General features: G+C 37.6%; 1 protein-coding gene across 3 annotated transcripts in view; it reads right to left on the bottom strand.

The window, feature by feature from the left end:
• Window positions 1-16,822, bottom strand: part of TRPC4 (transient receptor potential cation channel subfamily C member 4) — a 132,622-nt gene that overhangs the window by 21,271 nt on the left and 94,529 nt on the right. For all 3 annotated transcript variants that reach the window (XM_017815161.1, XM_017815160.1, XM_017815162.1), the window contains 2 exons: window positions 16,039-16,375; window positions 4,147-4,286 (listed from right to left, as the gene is read on the bottom strand). In XM_017815161.1, coding sequence (XP_017670650.1) covers window positions 4,147-4,286; window positions 16,039-16,375 — 477 coding nt within the window. The remainder of the gene's footprint in view (window positions 1-4,146; window positions 4,287-16,038; window positions 16,376-16,822) is intronic.

Here is a 16,822-nt window from a genome sequence, read left to right as displayed (position 1 = left end):
TTTAGTTTTGAAGAAACATTATGTAAAAGACTGGAAATACTTGGCGGAAAAAAAGCGAGAAAGATGAAGGCCTGAGAAATAAGTTTGGAAATTATCCGTGAAATATATTAACTGTAAGAAGCCAGGAAGAAAATAATGAGGATAAGAGGGCTCTAGCAACAAAAACCTACCGATTTCACTAACTATAGTAGAGGATGCTGAAAAGAAATCTAGAAATATTAAGAAAAAATCTAGAGAGCAAAGAAACTTCCATGTGAAAAGGAAGATAAAAAAGATAAGCAAAAAGACAAGGTATACTAAAACCAGGAACAGTGATAATATGGAAAAAAAAAGGAAAAAGAAGAAGAAAAACTTTATCTTAGGGTCAAACAAGCCAAAACATGCAAAATTGAAGTATTTGTTCTCTCACTCCTGTTTGTTGATGGTCTTCTGTTCTATGTAGAATAAATAAATGGTTATTGTTCTAAGGAATGGAAAATGGTAAGAGTAAATATAGCAACACTGAGCTTGCTTTAAATCATGATGTTGATACTCTGCAGTCCTCTATTACTTTGTGACCCTGATGAATTTCTGTCCCCAGTTGAAATGCAAACATGACCTTTCGACATGTAACAAAGCCAACCATCACTTAATGTGATTAAATAATGCCTATTACTGGCTCATTGGTGGAAGGAAATTTACATGGCACATCAGTGGAAAATTAAGAAGAGCAAAAAACAAATGGAGCAGCATACAAACAGTAGAGTTTGAAGACAAATATATGATGCTTTTGCGATGTCACCCAGGGCATACAAGATAACAATTGATCCTTACTCAAAGGAATTCTAATGCAAATCTAATATCACAACCACTTGTGAGAAAAAAGCTGAGTGATCACTGTTTTCACATTAAAACAAAAAACATGATCTGTAGATCTTACAAAAGCACCAAGAGAGATCAAAAAGACATGTAGATCAGGCTACTTGAATGTTTAATGGGCTGTTGGACCTTGGTCAAAGGTGAACGCCTTGTTTCTGATCACAAAAAGAAAAGTTACATAATATTCATTTCAGGAAAAGTATTTTAAATCCTTCCCTGAAAGGTCATATGTAAATGTGAACTCTTCCTATTTTAAAATGTATGACCCAATCTTTGCAGTCATTATGCTGAATTTCAGAGCAGCAGTAGGAAGGGGGTAGGAGGCCTTGCAGAGAGATTTAAAATGGTAACTGCAGTGAAGAATTGAGTCCATTTCTCAGGGACAGAGGGGTATTAATCCTCCTATATAAATGGACATTTGGTCTATGAATCTGGTAAAATATCAATCAAAACCATTTTATAATGCAAATATGTAAGAAGATGTTAGCTTTTGCAGAACTGGAGGCAGAGGAGATATATAATCTTATTTACTACTGAACAAAGTAGACCTGACACAGTGATCGTTACACCAGTAAATATTGAGACAAATAATGTACCTTTAGTTATTTTTCAGACTTCTTTCCCTAAATAGCAACATGTTTCTCTACTAGTTCTTCATGTCAAAGCTGAGACACATTATCAGTAATATGAACTTGCATGTAATTTCTAGCAGAATTGGAAAGAAACAGCACTAGGTCCAATGCTCAGGTTTAACAAATATTTAAGATAAAGCAAGCAGGTTCTGCATAGAAGTTGGCACTGCACCTAACTTTACACATCGGTACATAATAAATTATCTTCCAAAACCATAAAAAGGACCATTTTTTCCTAAAGCACCATGATTTCTATCCATAACCCTCCATCAAAACAAATGTGTTTCTTAAAATTTGTCATCTTGTACTTTCAAAAACTGTCGGACAATGCATTATTTATTATGACGTTTTTATGGAGAATAAAGCATTTTCAGTGGGCATACTGGATAATTTAGTAAGACCTCACATGTTGATACACAGAGACAAAAAGCATAGCCCTTTAAAAATTATGTGATGTACTCATTTTATTTGAATAGTGGCAATGAAACTGATAACTTTATCTTAGCAGTCCTCTCATCCTGAAATTAAATGCTTTGGTGTATTTTACACTATCCCATCAGCTGCTGTAAATATCCATCTACTCAACTACAGCATCAGTCAGAGAGACTTAAATAGGCAATAAACACTATGTTTTACTCTGGGAATACTTATCACAGAGGAGAGTAGCATGAGGCCACTCATAATTTTATTCAAGGGAGCTAGTCAAAATGTTTTCTTAGGTGGCTTGAGCTGATTCATCTGAGCTTATATATTTGAATCAATAAATACAGAAAAACTGTAACTTGGGAAAATCTATCTTGCAAGGCTTAAGAAAAGAAAATTAAAGCTTTACATCAAAACGTACTGGTTACATTTGGCATCCTCTCAATCTCATCTAGCATAGCGGTAATGAATTCTGTTGGAGGTATGTGAGGGAAATGTGGCTGGGTATTAAATCACACTTGTATTACTCCGTTCATTATATCATCATATGTTTCAGTTGACTACCAAAACTGAAGCTTTTTAAAGGAACAAAAACGTTTTTAGATACAACACTGAACATGCAGTAAAAAAATAATAGCTGCAGCACCAAAGAGTGCTTTATGCACTGTGTTGATTATCATCGACATATAAGCACCAATTTGGAGAGTAATGGATGCATAGATACTGTCACCTTGGAATGTGATTACCATAAGCAGAAGCTGTCTAGGAGATGAAAGGATTATAATGTCTTCTAATTAATATTATTCTAAAGTGAATAACTGGTCAACTCCAATACTTTGGAAACATCTGTTTTCAATGAACTGTTCACTTTGTTACATGGGAAAGTGAAATGACTATTTACTTCCAGTCACTTTATAAGGCATCCCTGTGTATAAAAAGGCATTTCATTAGCTTTAAATGACAGCTTTCCACATTTTGGAACACCTTCCTCTTTCAGGCAACAATTCCAAATTTCTTTGAGTGAGACTTCCAAAGGTTTGCAGTCAGAGACCCAGCATGCCAGAAACCTTTTGCCAAAGGAGAAGTCTGATGTGTCAACATATCCCAGGTATTTGCTCATCCTTGCTCCTGACTGGCTGACATATGGACCTTTGTGAACAGACACAAGAGGATAGAAATTAGAGGCTCCTAAGTTCCTCTACACTTATGGCAGGGCTGCAGCAAGAACAGTTGCTGCTTGAGGAGAGGAAGCTGTAACTAGCTACTTGATAGCTCTCTCCTTGACCCAATCAAAAGTGTCTTGGCAGAGGGACTCTCCTTCCATGCATACAAGGTAGTTGGTGGCAGAGTTCTTGAAAAAGCCACCAACTTTATATATCACCAATATAATGCTGATACAGTGGCCAGCAAAAATGGGCTTATCTTTACTTGGATGTGATAAAAACCCTGTGACAGATGCTAAGAAATGCTTTAATTTCCTTTCAGATGTGGTTTCCTTGTGTTCAAGACCATTTTTTGATTAAAACAGTTCATTTTAGGAGGAATTTCTATCATATTATGGATTCATGTTGAATGCAATACAAAATGTTCATACAGCATGTTCTATGGCTTTGGAAAGAATGGCTGTTCTGCTGGAAGATACTTCAAACAGTGAAATATAAAACTATTCACAACAAGTCCAAGAAAAGGGTGAAAAAAATGAACATACCCAGCCTCAAGTGACCATTGTATCTATTTCAGTTTTACTTTTTCATGTTGCATTTATGATAAATTTTCAAAACAAATTAAAGTCTTACACTTTAGTTCCCCCCCCAGTTTTGAGTAAATATATTGCTACTAGTCCTGTCTGAAAGTTTTGCATGGTGTGTAAATGTGTCTTAGGGGCAATCATTTCTTACTGAAAAATAATGAAATATTAACACAAAAAATAATTGTATGCAAACATTATAAAACATTTTTAGTAATTTTCCTTTTACAAGAAAATAACAGTATGACAGTTCATGACAAAATAACAAAAGATTGCATGAGCCAAGAAGAAAAAAGCATAAAACCCAACGTTTTCTTTGTTTTTATACTCTTTTAGGTTCTTGTCATTGCTGCAGAGGATTCAATGAGCACATCATATATCTCTTGCATTGCTAAACCTGGGCAACTCCAAATACAGAGAAAAGACTGAAGAAGCCTCATTTCATTTATTTTAAAAATTTTGCTGATTTAAAAAAAAAAAGTTTACCTTTGAAAATGCAACAATTTTCAAAGAGATTGTTGCTAAGTACAAGGAGTTCATTACAAAATCCATGAGGTTCCACCAATCATGAATGTAGTCCTGTAGTCCACCATCCCACATCTGTTTAATTTCACCCCAGATAAAACCTGTAAATAGAACACAATTCATTAAGCATGAATATTAAATAAAAAGGCTGTGACTATTCTAGACACTTATTTATAGATCTAGACACTACAGATTGATTCTCCTTACATCAAGTATAAAGGGTAGATAGATAAGTGCTCTAAAAACCAAACAAATAACCCTCCCCCCAAAAAAACCCCAAAAATAAACAACACACCAAAAAACTCTAACCAACCAACCAACCAAAAAAAACCCCCAAAACCAAACAAAACCAAAAACTTCTGCTTGTACAAGGGCAATTTCTTTGGCTTTCTTCACTCTCTTTTATCACAGTATCTTAGAAAGTATAACAAGGGTCTTAAAACCTGTCCCAGTGCCAACTCAGTTCTTGGCAACCAATGTAAAATAATTCAAATTAGAAAATTTATGACTGCAGGAGTCAATCCAACACGCTAATTTATTTTGATTGAAACCCACACAATAAGGAAGAGAATTTCTATTGTTATTCTTAATCCTGAACTAAAGTCTTGCTTTTCCATATGAAAGAGTAGTGTCTTCAGCAGGATGTTTTTTATTGATACCTTCCTTTGGGACATGAAGGAATGGAAACTGCTTTCCAGGTGAGCAGAGCACACATTGTGCTAGACACAGTGAAACAGAAATATTTAATCCCAATGGGAAATCTTGCAAGTTGTTTGACATGAACTTGTTTTAACAGCTTCAGAGACAACTGTGTGCAGACTCTTTAATGCTATAAACATTAAAACCTCTCTGAAGAAGATACTCCACATTATTGTATAATATGGTGCTGTGGTTTAAGCCCAGCCAGCAACCAAGGCCCATGCAGCTGCTCGCTCAGTCCCCACCAGTCAGATCAGGGAGAGAAACAGGAGGGTAAAAGCTAGATAACTCATGGGTTGAGAGAAAGACAGTTTAATAGGGAAAGCAAAAGCCACACACACAAGAAAAGCAAAACAGGGGATTAATTCATTGCTTTCCATTGTCAGGCAGGTGTTCAGCCATTACCAGGAAAGCAGGGACCCATCACACATAACAGTTACTTTGGAAGACAAACACCACGACTCCAAACCTTCCGTTCCTTTCTCTTCCCCCCAGCTCATCATACTGTCATATGTCCATTGGTTAGTTTGGGTAACCTGTCCTGGCTGTGTCTCCTCCCAACCTCCCATGCATCCCCAGTCTCCTTGTCAGCGTGGCAGTATGAAAAGCAGAAAAGGCCTTGGCTCTGTGTAAGCACTGCTCAGCAGTAACAAAAGCATCTCCACATTATCAACCCTGCACTCAATACAAATCCAAAACACAGACCCATACTAGCCACTGTGAAGGAAATTACCTCTACCCGGGCTGAAATCAGTACATATGGTAATAAAACAACATGGAACATTTAGATGCATTTTTCATATTATTATCTATAGAGATTTTTTTAAGAACAATACCATTACAGCTTTTAATTTTTCACAGTTAATTATTTTCTTATAGGAATTTCTTACTTTCCTGCTTATTAGAGGGACAAGTAAGGCCAGTCTCTCACATTGATGTTGAGATACAGTTAATTCAACATGGCTTTTCTACACTTGCTTATCATATGTTCTTTTAGAAAATTTTGAGCAGATTTTGTGCAGGAGTCTATAGAGTTCTATATCTCCTGAGCTTAATTGTCCTTGGAACTTAACATTTCAGCATTCTGCAGATCTGGGGCAACACATTCTGCAAAAGGACCATGCTGGGAACATGTGGACCGAAATATGGGATATACTAATTTTACTGTCTACAACAGCCTAGACGGGTTGATTGCAACTCTAGCTATAGTTTAGCAGATAATACACAAAATATAGCACTGTTATGAAGCTAACACTTATTTTGAAGCTGCAATCATGATGTGTCACAGTGAGAAAACAGATGAATATGACTGCATGGCAGGAGCCAATATCCACTGTATAATGCTACATTGCTGTTGTTAACTGCCCAAGTGCCATCACGAAGGAAACACACCTTCACAGGGCTACTAGGCAGGCTCCTATATGCCTGCCCATTTCAACCTGTGAAATGACTTAACCACTTACTCTTCAAAGACCTGGTCACTCATGACCCATGTATGTAAGTATGAACATGGTGACAGCAGCTCTAGCTCCTCCTTCTCTCCACAGTCCCCTCCAACCTTCACCATGCAGGCCATGAACTTACAAATGTCCCTGCTTGCGCTTCTACTACCTTTCAGGTATAACATGTTAAGCATTGTTAGGTTGTAAAAGCAGCTGTTTTGTGGGCTGCAATATATCCTTCAGATTTCAGACACTGCTCTAAATCACCCCTGCCTCACCTGCAGAATAGCACACACAAATCACTGCTCTGCTCAGGAGGAGACCTGGCTCAAGGCTCAGAGGAGATCTGGAGCTGAAGGCTGTCTAATACAGATACAGCCTCTAAGTCTCAGTGTTAGACAACAGTGCCTTGCTCTTTTTCATTTAATAAATACAGATGTAATTGCAGGATCTTTACACTGGGAAGTCTGCTATGGCATAGAAAGCAGACAGTTGGATTGATAGAAGATCCCCAAATAAAAAGGCTTTGTAGAAATCAATATACACATAGAATTAAATGTTTTTTTCGTAACTCAATAGAGTTAAGAATTCTCTTTAAAATACTCTTTAAACACAGAGCATAAATAGATTGGGATGAATAATAGGATGAATGCTTAAACAAGAGGCTCTAGGTTCATTAAAGTCTTTTGCCAAGATATTCCATGGTTCACAACCGAAGACATGAACTTACACAGACCGCAACAGGGCTGTTCTGTGTAAGATTGTTGCTCAGCATCATATGCTTTGACAGCACTGCCTAAAATATAATAGGATTATGTAGAGATTGAAAAAGAAATGCTGACTAACACTGCTGCATTTGATCTGTTTTGTGAGTGAAAACTGTTTTCCCAAGCACTTCCTGGGCCTCAGAAAATGAAATGTAATTGTAAAGCCGACATTAACAGAGAAATACAGACCTATTATAGAATAGTGGAAGAGAGTACATGGCTGTTGTAAATTTGATCATTTTGAATTAGAAACACAACTAATCCAAGCTATCAGCAATTTTGAAGTCATTTGTCAGCTGAAAGTTCTGAGTATACTTGACATCATAAAGGTGGTGGTTCTAATTTTTTCTTAGTTCAAGACAACTTTTATGTTCATCCTGATGCAGGGCTTGTTCTTTCCAAACAAACATCAATGGAAAACCAAAAATCCCACATTTTTGGCTGTAATGAAGATGTGATAGCTTAATCTGCTTGTCAGCCAAAGCATCTAAGTGCACACTCCATATATAAATGCACTTACTGAGATCTTATGTGACTCCAGAAAATTTGAAGCTAGGTTGATGGATGGATGCTATATTTGTGACAGACACACAGTCCATGTATGCACAGCAGAGCTTCCTAGACATGAATTCTTGAATGAAAATCTTGGTACAAAGTCCTAAGATTGACTGCCCAAATTCACAGCTCCAGGGCAATCTCACCATGAAAGCTGTGATCAGCCTTTGCAGCTACCAGGTCTCTATGGTTTGGTATTCTTAGGGGTGCTTAATTGGAGAACTGAATGCTGGGAGAACTGGGATCTCTGGAGTTCTGTAAAGCCTCCCAAGTGTACCTGAAGGGCTATCCTAGAAAAGTGTACTCTGAAATCTCAGCGCCTTTATGCAAAGCTGATGACTTCCCTAAGGCCCGGTGAGCTTACATGATGAAGTTATTCTGAGCAACAAACCTCAGGGATTTCCAGTTGTGCTGTTTAGGTTTGATTTATGGTCACATAGCCAGAGGTCTTGAAATCTCATAGATCATAACTGTATCTTTTTGCAAGAGAGAAGGATCTGGGGGGAAGAAGTCAGTCAACTCTTATCTTCACCCAGTGACACAATACGCCAGTTTTGTTCTGTTATATTAATTGGGAGAAACAGGAAAAAACTAGGAAAATCTATGTATTTTTTAAAAAAAGAAAAATAAATCCAGAGATCAGAGCAGCATTATCTCTGACCTTGCACACTTCCATTTTCTATTTAGAAGATTTACGGATAGGTGGATCGTACCTGACTTTATTCTGTCAGGAGACTTTAGGGCAATTCCAAAACATGACCTGACATAAGAGAACACATGCAGTGGCAAGACTGTCTAATAGAGGCACTGTTACAGGTAGGAAAGGCATCTAGAGTCCAGGCACTGCCTGCTTATTAATGTGTCAAAGCAGCAATGTTATCACATGCTGTTAGAGCTCATGTCAGAGCTATGTATACAGCAACAAGAAAGGTGATGTCTCAACAAAACAGAGGGGACATAACCAGCTTGCACACAGGTACTGGGGTAAAAGAAGGAGGAACCAGCCAAATACAAGGGATAGATCTAAAAGTAATAGTCTTTTAGACAGTCAGGTTGGGGCAATTCATTGCCCAAAGCCCCCTTTACCTCTCTGGGAGGAAACAAGCATCTCCAAGGCAAGAATCCTGTCATCTGCAGGTGGGTCAATCTTCCCACTGACTGAAAAGGGAGCTATGAGGATCAGGCTGAATTAAAAGAGATGTCTAACTTCCAGGTGCCTCTATTTAGCTGAAATAATCCCACTCAGAGTAGATTTCACTATGTTAGCTGGATACTTTTTGATATAATCTGTCTCTTTGCTCCAACTGTGTCTTTCCTATCTCAGCACAGCAGCTAGATGTCACACCTGCCTCTTAGACCCTCGCCTATCCATTCCATGCTGTTATCATTTACTGCCACTTGCGAGGAAATTATCGACATTATGCAGCTCTTCCACCTCATTAATCAAGGACCTAAATTGAAAAGTTGAGGGTGAGACTTTCAAACACTTGCTGCATTGTTTATAACTAGATATTGTAGCAGTAAAAGAGAAATAACAGCATGAATATTTTGAAACAGACTGAGATGACAGAAACAAATTTCATTAAATGCCCCATGGTTTTAATGGGATGAAATAGACATAAATTCAGGGCAGGAATCCCATAGACCACATGAGGCCTTGGGAATGACAGACACCATGGAGAGGTTTTGTAAAGCACTGTGATACATGCAAACTGATCAATGCAACCATTTGACTGAAGTTCAGTTTGCCTAAAGAAAGGAAATAAAATATATCAGAAAAAAACGAAATCTGTGTGCTAAGTATTTGCTAAGTATTTTTTTTTGCAGTAAACATTAATGAAAAAAGTTCTTTCTTCTAAAAAAAACCTACATATTGTAAAATTAAATTTTATTCAAAGTAACGAAATGTATAGAAATTAAAATCCTTCTTACTGAAGAACAAAGGGCACTTAAATAAGAATGCTCTTAGAAAAATAACATCTTCAGTTATAACACTTTAAAAAAATTCTTAGGAATTGAGTAGTAGGTATCACATACTACATATGATTAATGCGTAGATACGTCAATACATATACACTGATAAGACTAGCTTTTATTTCAGATATTTATCTAGAGATTTTGGGTTTGAAGCTGTATTTCCAGTCTTGAAATGTTTGGATAACAGACACTGAAATGTCTTTTCAAAAACATGGACCTGCTTTTCTTCTCATAAATTAAGGATCCGTTGGCAAACCTTGCAACTTTGAGCATGGACAGCAGCTTTCACAAAGCATGGACAGAACTTTCACAAAAGTTCTCTGTCTCTTTGAATAAAGCCTTGGGTTAGACACAATATTTTTTTTTCTGCTGGTAGATAACTTTCAGATGGAAAATATTTTGGATCTATCCTGTTTGATCCATTATAGCATTATAGCTACCCAGACCTGTAATTTTACTCTTAAGGAACACATTTCAGTTTCAGGGAAAAGATACAAATGACAATTTCCCAATGAAATCCATTTAAAGGTGGTTTAAGTTCTAAGACAAAAATATTTAGATACACCCTGTCTAAATTCCTATCTTGTACTGAAACCTGAGCAAATGAAAAAAACAATTTTCCAGCAACTGTGGCATTTCACAAAAATTTATGCCATCTCCGCAACACTACCTTTTGTTGTTTATAATTATAATTATGGTTAAAGTCTGTGAATAATAACATCAAAATTTGCCAGAGAAAGATATGAAATCCAGTATCCTGAACTATTTTTGCTTTCCAAAAGATTTGTGGATCCCTAGCTAATTTTGGCCTTACCTTTCCCACAGAAGGTTGGTTGCTCTGTGCTATTTTTGTTCTTTACCATTAAGTGATGGGAAGCAAGGGGTTCCTCAAGGTCAGTCTCTACATGCCAAGATCAACAACAATCTTTCAGTATGTTTCTTGGAGAACATATTTTTACTGGGCTGTGAAATCATTTAACTGACAGAATTAACTTTGCCCTACTATGTGGTATTGAGTTTTTCACAGTTACAAGGAGCAAGACAAGCTGCTAATGATCTAAAGCTCTCTGAAGACAAAGAAAGTCATTCCAGGGAATTCAGTGAGAATTGATGAGGCTTGAAATAGCTCTTCTGCTTTACACCTGGACTGATGAACTGATCTCTGCTGAAGGTATATGAATGTAACAGAGGAGTGGAGAGGCATCCTGGCATAATTCAGGGGCTCCCAATCTCTGTGGGATATTTTGTTTACAGAGTACAGCTATTTCAAGAGAACATACACAAAATCAAACACAAGCCTTCTGCTTTTCCCTGCAGAAATGGCAGTTTGTGAGGGGAATAACCATGCACAGTGTCTGGGTCCTGCATCCGGACAGGCAAAGAGGCATCAAAGAGGCCAGAGGCACCATTTATGTCCGATCTCTCTTTCCAGGAAAGTTATACTCATATATTTATAAATATTTTTTAAATTTAGGACTGATTTTCACTAGAATACCAAAAAATGCACATGGCTACCCATATTTAACTGGAGATCATGGCACCACTGAAAGTGCTTCCCAAAGAAAAAGTGTTCTGGCTTTTTTTTCATCATCAAAACAAATAATTTTTCCTTTTCCCTCCATTTTGGAAATGGTAAGACCATTCTAGATCAAATCATAAAGTACAAAAAGCCACATATCAGCCAACATCACCAACAGCCAAAGAATAAAATAAATCTATACATATTATCCTCTACATCTGTTCCCTGGCACGTGTCAATTAATACTAACTATTTAATTTTTTACACAACACTTTCTTGACCAAATTTAGAACATGATGCAGAAGGTACTTGGCACCCTTATGATCAATTATTCTGAAGTGTCTTGCTGTGCCATAGGTCTGCATGTACATTGTGCTAAGTACTAACAAGAATGTACACTCATATATCCCACCAGCAGTTTGCTAACCACAAATGTCTGCAGTTTGCACATTTCCCAAACATCCACATTCTCTATAGATTCACATACTCCAATAGCATAAACCATTCTGACAGAAAGGATGGGGAATGCATTGTTCAAGAGACCCAATAAGGCTGCATTCCTGCTCCAAGCAGACTTCTGAACAGTGTAAATACAATGAACATTTAAGTATGCCCATAAAAGAGCAAAAAACTCACCAAACAAATTTGCCTAGAAAATGTTCTCTTTGCTGCAGCCACCCTGATCAACTGGAAGGGAACTTTTTAAACACAACTTCAGAACACTAAGTTTGTCAGGTTGATGGCTTTCTTCTCTGAATTTTGTATCATTCTCTGGTGAACCAAATGCTCTCTGCAAGGACGTTTAGTACTGCTAGGTTTGAGGCCATGGTTTAGGGCAGAAGAACAAGGTATGAAAAGTCTACAGGAATCAATATGATCCTTGTGTGAGCTGCAGTTAAGGCATACAGAGGGTGAAGCTGGGTCTTATTTCATTTCCCCTCTGCATCACTGCTATCATGGTCAGAGGCTACTCAGCAATTGGATGGGGAATTTGGTGATGGGAAATATTGTTCTTCCTTGCTTTCTCCCAAGATGGTATTCTTGATTTTCCTGTCCTTTTTTTCCAGTGGTGGTGGATTCTCAAGTATAGCACATAGGCCTATGTTTCTGTAGTGTGAAGCATCTTTCATGCTTGGGAGATCTCAACCAACAGCTAATAAGAAGAACAGAATTAATTTTCCTTATGAGCCAAGGCTTTGTTTAGATGCAAGGATGGGAGATTCTGACTCTTCTTACTGAGAGATTTTACCTCAACTACTTCTTAAAGTTTTAACAGTCTTGTTATACTGACTTATTGTTGCATGGGTAATCACCACACACTGGAGCACCACTTGCGTAATCATCTAATCATGTAAAAGACAAAATTAATGCAGAAGTTTCCTTAAGAGACTTTTTAAAAAGTCAATAGTCTCCATGGAAATGCAACAAATACAGACATTTCTTGTGAGCCTACTACTTTAGCGATACTTTTAACATGTGCTAATTATGCACAGTCAGCCTTCTATTACATAGTAATACTATTTGATCTCTGGAGAGCTCAGATTGTTATGGACAGCGTTGAAACTTCTTAAATTCTATGAAATATTTGTATGCTGAAATTCATGTTGACAAGAAGGCTGAAACATAGAGCTCCTCTTCTTCTCTTCATTTTAAGAGAGATAACTATTAAAATGCAAACTACATGCAGAGCTATTTGAATTCAGAGAAAAGCAAAGAATTCTATTGTTCAAAATGTTAATAGTTTTGACATGCAGTTGCTGCTCCAGGATAATCTTTGCTTTGTGGAAAGTATTTACTTGGTCATGTTTCCAGTTTCAAAAACTATCACCCTAGAGCCACATAAGTTTTGACTCAAATGACAAAATTTTTTGTCTACATCCAGAAAATGGCAAAATATCTCTATGTATATCATATTTAGTCTCCCTTGTGTAACTGGGAGACTCTTTTTAAGGATACTGCTTAACTGTATGGTTTGAAAATAGCCTGTAAACTAACCTTAGCTTATTGATAAGGACTTAAGGAAAGTATTAAGCTTATTAAAAGAGGATTAGATTACAGTCTATGTTATGTGAACAGGAAAAGAGCAGGTTTTGGCTGAGAATCACACTTTTAAAAACAACAACAACCCCCAAAACCAACCAACTGAAATAAAATCCCCAACAACCAAAACAAAGAAAAAGACCCATACAAACAAAAAAAGCTAAAATAGACACATTCACCACATGCTGTAAACTGAAACGTCCTGTGGAGATGTGTGTCTGTCTCCTTCAACAACAGGGGGAATTTAGGTGCCTAATGAATTGCCTGAGATTACAATGGGTGAATCTGAGGCCTTATTATTTAGGTGGGCTAAGGCACTACAGCAAACAAATTCTGACAGCTGAACATAGAAAATGTGAAACTGGAACAACAGGAAACCACTAGTTAGGAAACACTAGAGATCAGTGTATAAAACACATCAGTTTAGATGCAAGAGATTTTGGAAGGGGCAGTTTCTCTGAACACCACAGTCCAGATTAACCACAAACTATTTAACCACATGGTATCTGACTACTGATCTTTACCCATGTTCGTGAGGTTTTGTTTATGCAAGAGTTTCCCGTGACTTGACCTGTACTGCTTGCAGATGACGGGTTTGTTCAAAACAGGCAGTACTAGTGTAATCTGGCCATATGTGTCTATACTGCAAATATTAAAGCTCCTTTTAGAAATGATATGCATCTTGACAGTCGTAATTCTCAGGGTTAATGGCTTCTTCAACCAAGTGCTTTGGGATGTGGGTTACTCAAACCTCTTCCTAAGTAAACAATGCTGTTAGAGGTTGAGGGCGATGGAGATTCTTCCTTTTCCCACCGCATGTTTTCTGGAGACGAGCTAATTGCCAAAATTTTAGAATTGCCTTTACCAGAAGCTAGCTCTTGCCCTTCTCAAATTGTGCCTTTTTCTCTGGTCTCTGTTAAAAGACAGATTAATGAAACCATTCACTTTGGCATGTCAAGGTCTATATGTCAGCCATGCATTGGTTCTTATTATCCTTTAGCCTTGGGATGCTGTAAAAGCAGATACTGACCACCTGCTACTTTGGAAGACCAGACAGAAAAGCTACTAATATCTCCTCTAGGCATGGCACAGCACAGAAGAGCCCCTGGCTCCTCCTCATCAGTGCAGCATTTATTTCTAAGGAAGCAGTGTATCAAGTTAATGATTTTTATATTGGTTTCTCATTTCTTGATAGTACAAAACCGAGGAAATTAATTGGTGGAAATTTTTTTAAAGTATTTAAATGTGAAACTCACCTACTGAAGTTAGTCTGACTTATCTGTAGGAAGTGTCAGTCCAGACAGCCTGCTGGATTGAATAATTCTTTTGCAATAATGCTAGATATTGGGTTTTTTTAATGTACTAGAAATATTTACCCAGCAAAGGACAACACAGTTTTACAGTGAGGGCTGGTGGTGAGAACAGCTGTGCTACCATGGGGGAAATCTCAGAAAGCAGTTCACGTGTGGAAGGCAGGTCCTTCTGACAGGGTCCCTACAAGTAAGTGTACACAGGGTTTTCAGTCATGCATACTTGTTCTCCTATGTGAAAGAGAGATGTAGACCTCTTGCTTCCCACAGTGCTCTACCAAGGTAGAGGAAAAGCCACTAAATTATTGCTGTCTGGAACATCAGGCACTGCCAATCAGTGTATTATGAATTCAACACTGCATTGTAAATTATATAGGATCAATGATACCAAAAGCCTTGTTAGTTTCATTATTCTAAAGGAACCCAGGTGTTTGGGAAAAAGAGAAGAGACACTATCTTAATGGGAAGCTCTGGGAGAGGTAACAGTATCAAAATCCCTCCAAAATTTCAGAAAAGTTTGTGCATGAACCTGTCTATGTGATGATGATTTTAATGAATATATGAAACTTAAATTTTTGCAGTTAAGACTACTAAATCCCTCCTTCTATAAATTAATTTCAGACAAGACAAGTGTATTTGGCCTCAGCTGGTCCAAGTTATGTTGATTCCTAAAATAAGAAACAGGGAAGAGACCACTGCACACTGAGAGGTAGACAGGCAAAGGTAGGGAGGACCTAGGATACTTCTGAGATCACAGGAAGACAGGAAGGAAGAATCACACAGGAAGACATTTAAGGATGACATGGCCCACACAAAGTAGGCTTCCAATAATCCTAGACTGAAATTTTTATTTTAAACTATCAGGATAGAGTGGTAATATTTTCTTCCATTTTAAAAGTGCTAGGGAATTTTCTTATTCCTTCTGATGTAGAACATTTGCTTTTAAGTTGCATGACAAGTTCTCATCACTGTTCTTGCACAGAAAAATTACTCTGCATGCATATTTTAATGAAAATACTCACTTGAAAATGCTGGTCATCATATTTTCAATACACGTGTCTGTCATATTAGAAGGAAGCATACTGTAGGTAACTAAGGTTAATAATAACACTTCAGAAATTACATTATGCCTCATTCCAATACATGAAAAATAATTATTGTGGCAAAGGGATCCTTTTTTTAAAGTAGATTAACAAATTAAAAAAATGGACACTTACAAGAATCAGAACAATTTCTGGCTTGAAGAAAATAGAATAACAATATGTATGTTTCAGGCTCTGCTTAATCACAGGAAGGAACCCCTGATATACTTTTTTCCCCCTCACTGTAATATATCAGATGGTGAAACTTTGAATTTTTAAACTCTGCTGTTTGTCTATGTTGTCAACTACTCTTGCTAGGTATTGGAGGAGACGGACCATTTTCCTGCTTTGGTAGGTCAATAATTCATGACAGAACTGTACTGTATTCTGCCTCAGGAATGCATGGCAAAACTGCAGGGGTCAAAACACTTTTCACTGTATTTTCTTTAGTAATACATTTACCCAGGACCCACGGTAATATCATCCACTCGACGATGGTTGGTGGCGGTCCCTGCATGCTCAGGTCTGACCTGTCGATGTGCTGAGAGGCAAGCAACAGCAGGAACAGAAAAGTCAAGTAGGATGCAGTATGGCAGATAAATTTGATAAATGGCTTTCTGATGAACAGCCCTAATGGGCTTTTAGGAGCTATCAGGTAGCACACAGAGAAGATTGGAAAAAGGAGTCCTATCACAACACATGTCAACATCTTCACAGCCCAGTGTCGCCTCCGCCATCCGGGGAACTCGTCGTACCAGCGGGATGCGAGCAGCTGCTGGCAGTTGGGCTGTGCAACGAACTACAGAGAGAAGAAAGGAAGACAATTAGTTTTTTGTTACCTCTGTAAAGTTCTTTGCATGCTATGTCAGTTAAGTAATTTTTAGATAGAGATTTAAAAAGAAAAAAAATCCATAGCCTATGCAAGCTCACCCATACTGACAATACCAGTAAGACAGGGCCAGGTCAGCCTGCCTTTCCTTCAATGCAAAAAGTATAGTACAAAGCTATCAGCATTTACTTTTCACAGTAAAGCTTGACTTCCCCATACAAGGAGCCAAAAGACTGCAACACAAGTATTTCTATTATTTAACCAGCAACATTTCTGGAGAATTCACAGAACATGAGGTGGAAGTCAATATGAAACGAACAGCACAACTGAAATCTGTAAGCAGTGAAACTGAATTCCACAGCCATGAACAAACTCTTCTCAATATGTTCCTTGCTAACTCTCTAAAAATCAGGCTTA

This window comes from Lepidothrix coronata, unplaced genomic scaffold (genome assembly GCF_001604755.1).
Source record: "Lepidothrix coronata isolate B3197 unplaced genomic scaffold, Lepidothrix_coronata-1.0 Scaffold48, whole genome shotgun sequence".
Classification (NCBI taxonomy): domain Eukaryota; kingdom Metazoa; phylum Chordata; class Aves; order Passeriformes; family Pipridae; genus Lepidothrix; species Lepidothrix coronata.
The sequence above is the reverse complement of the archived record's forward strand: the minus strand, read 5'-3'. Positions and strand labels throughout refer to the sequence as shown.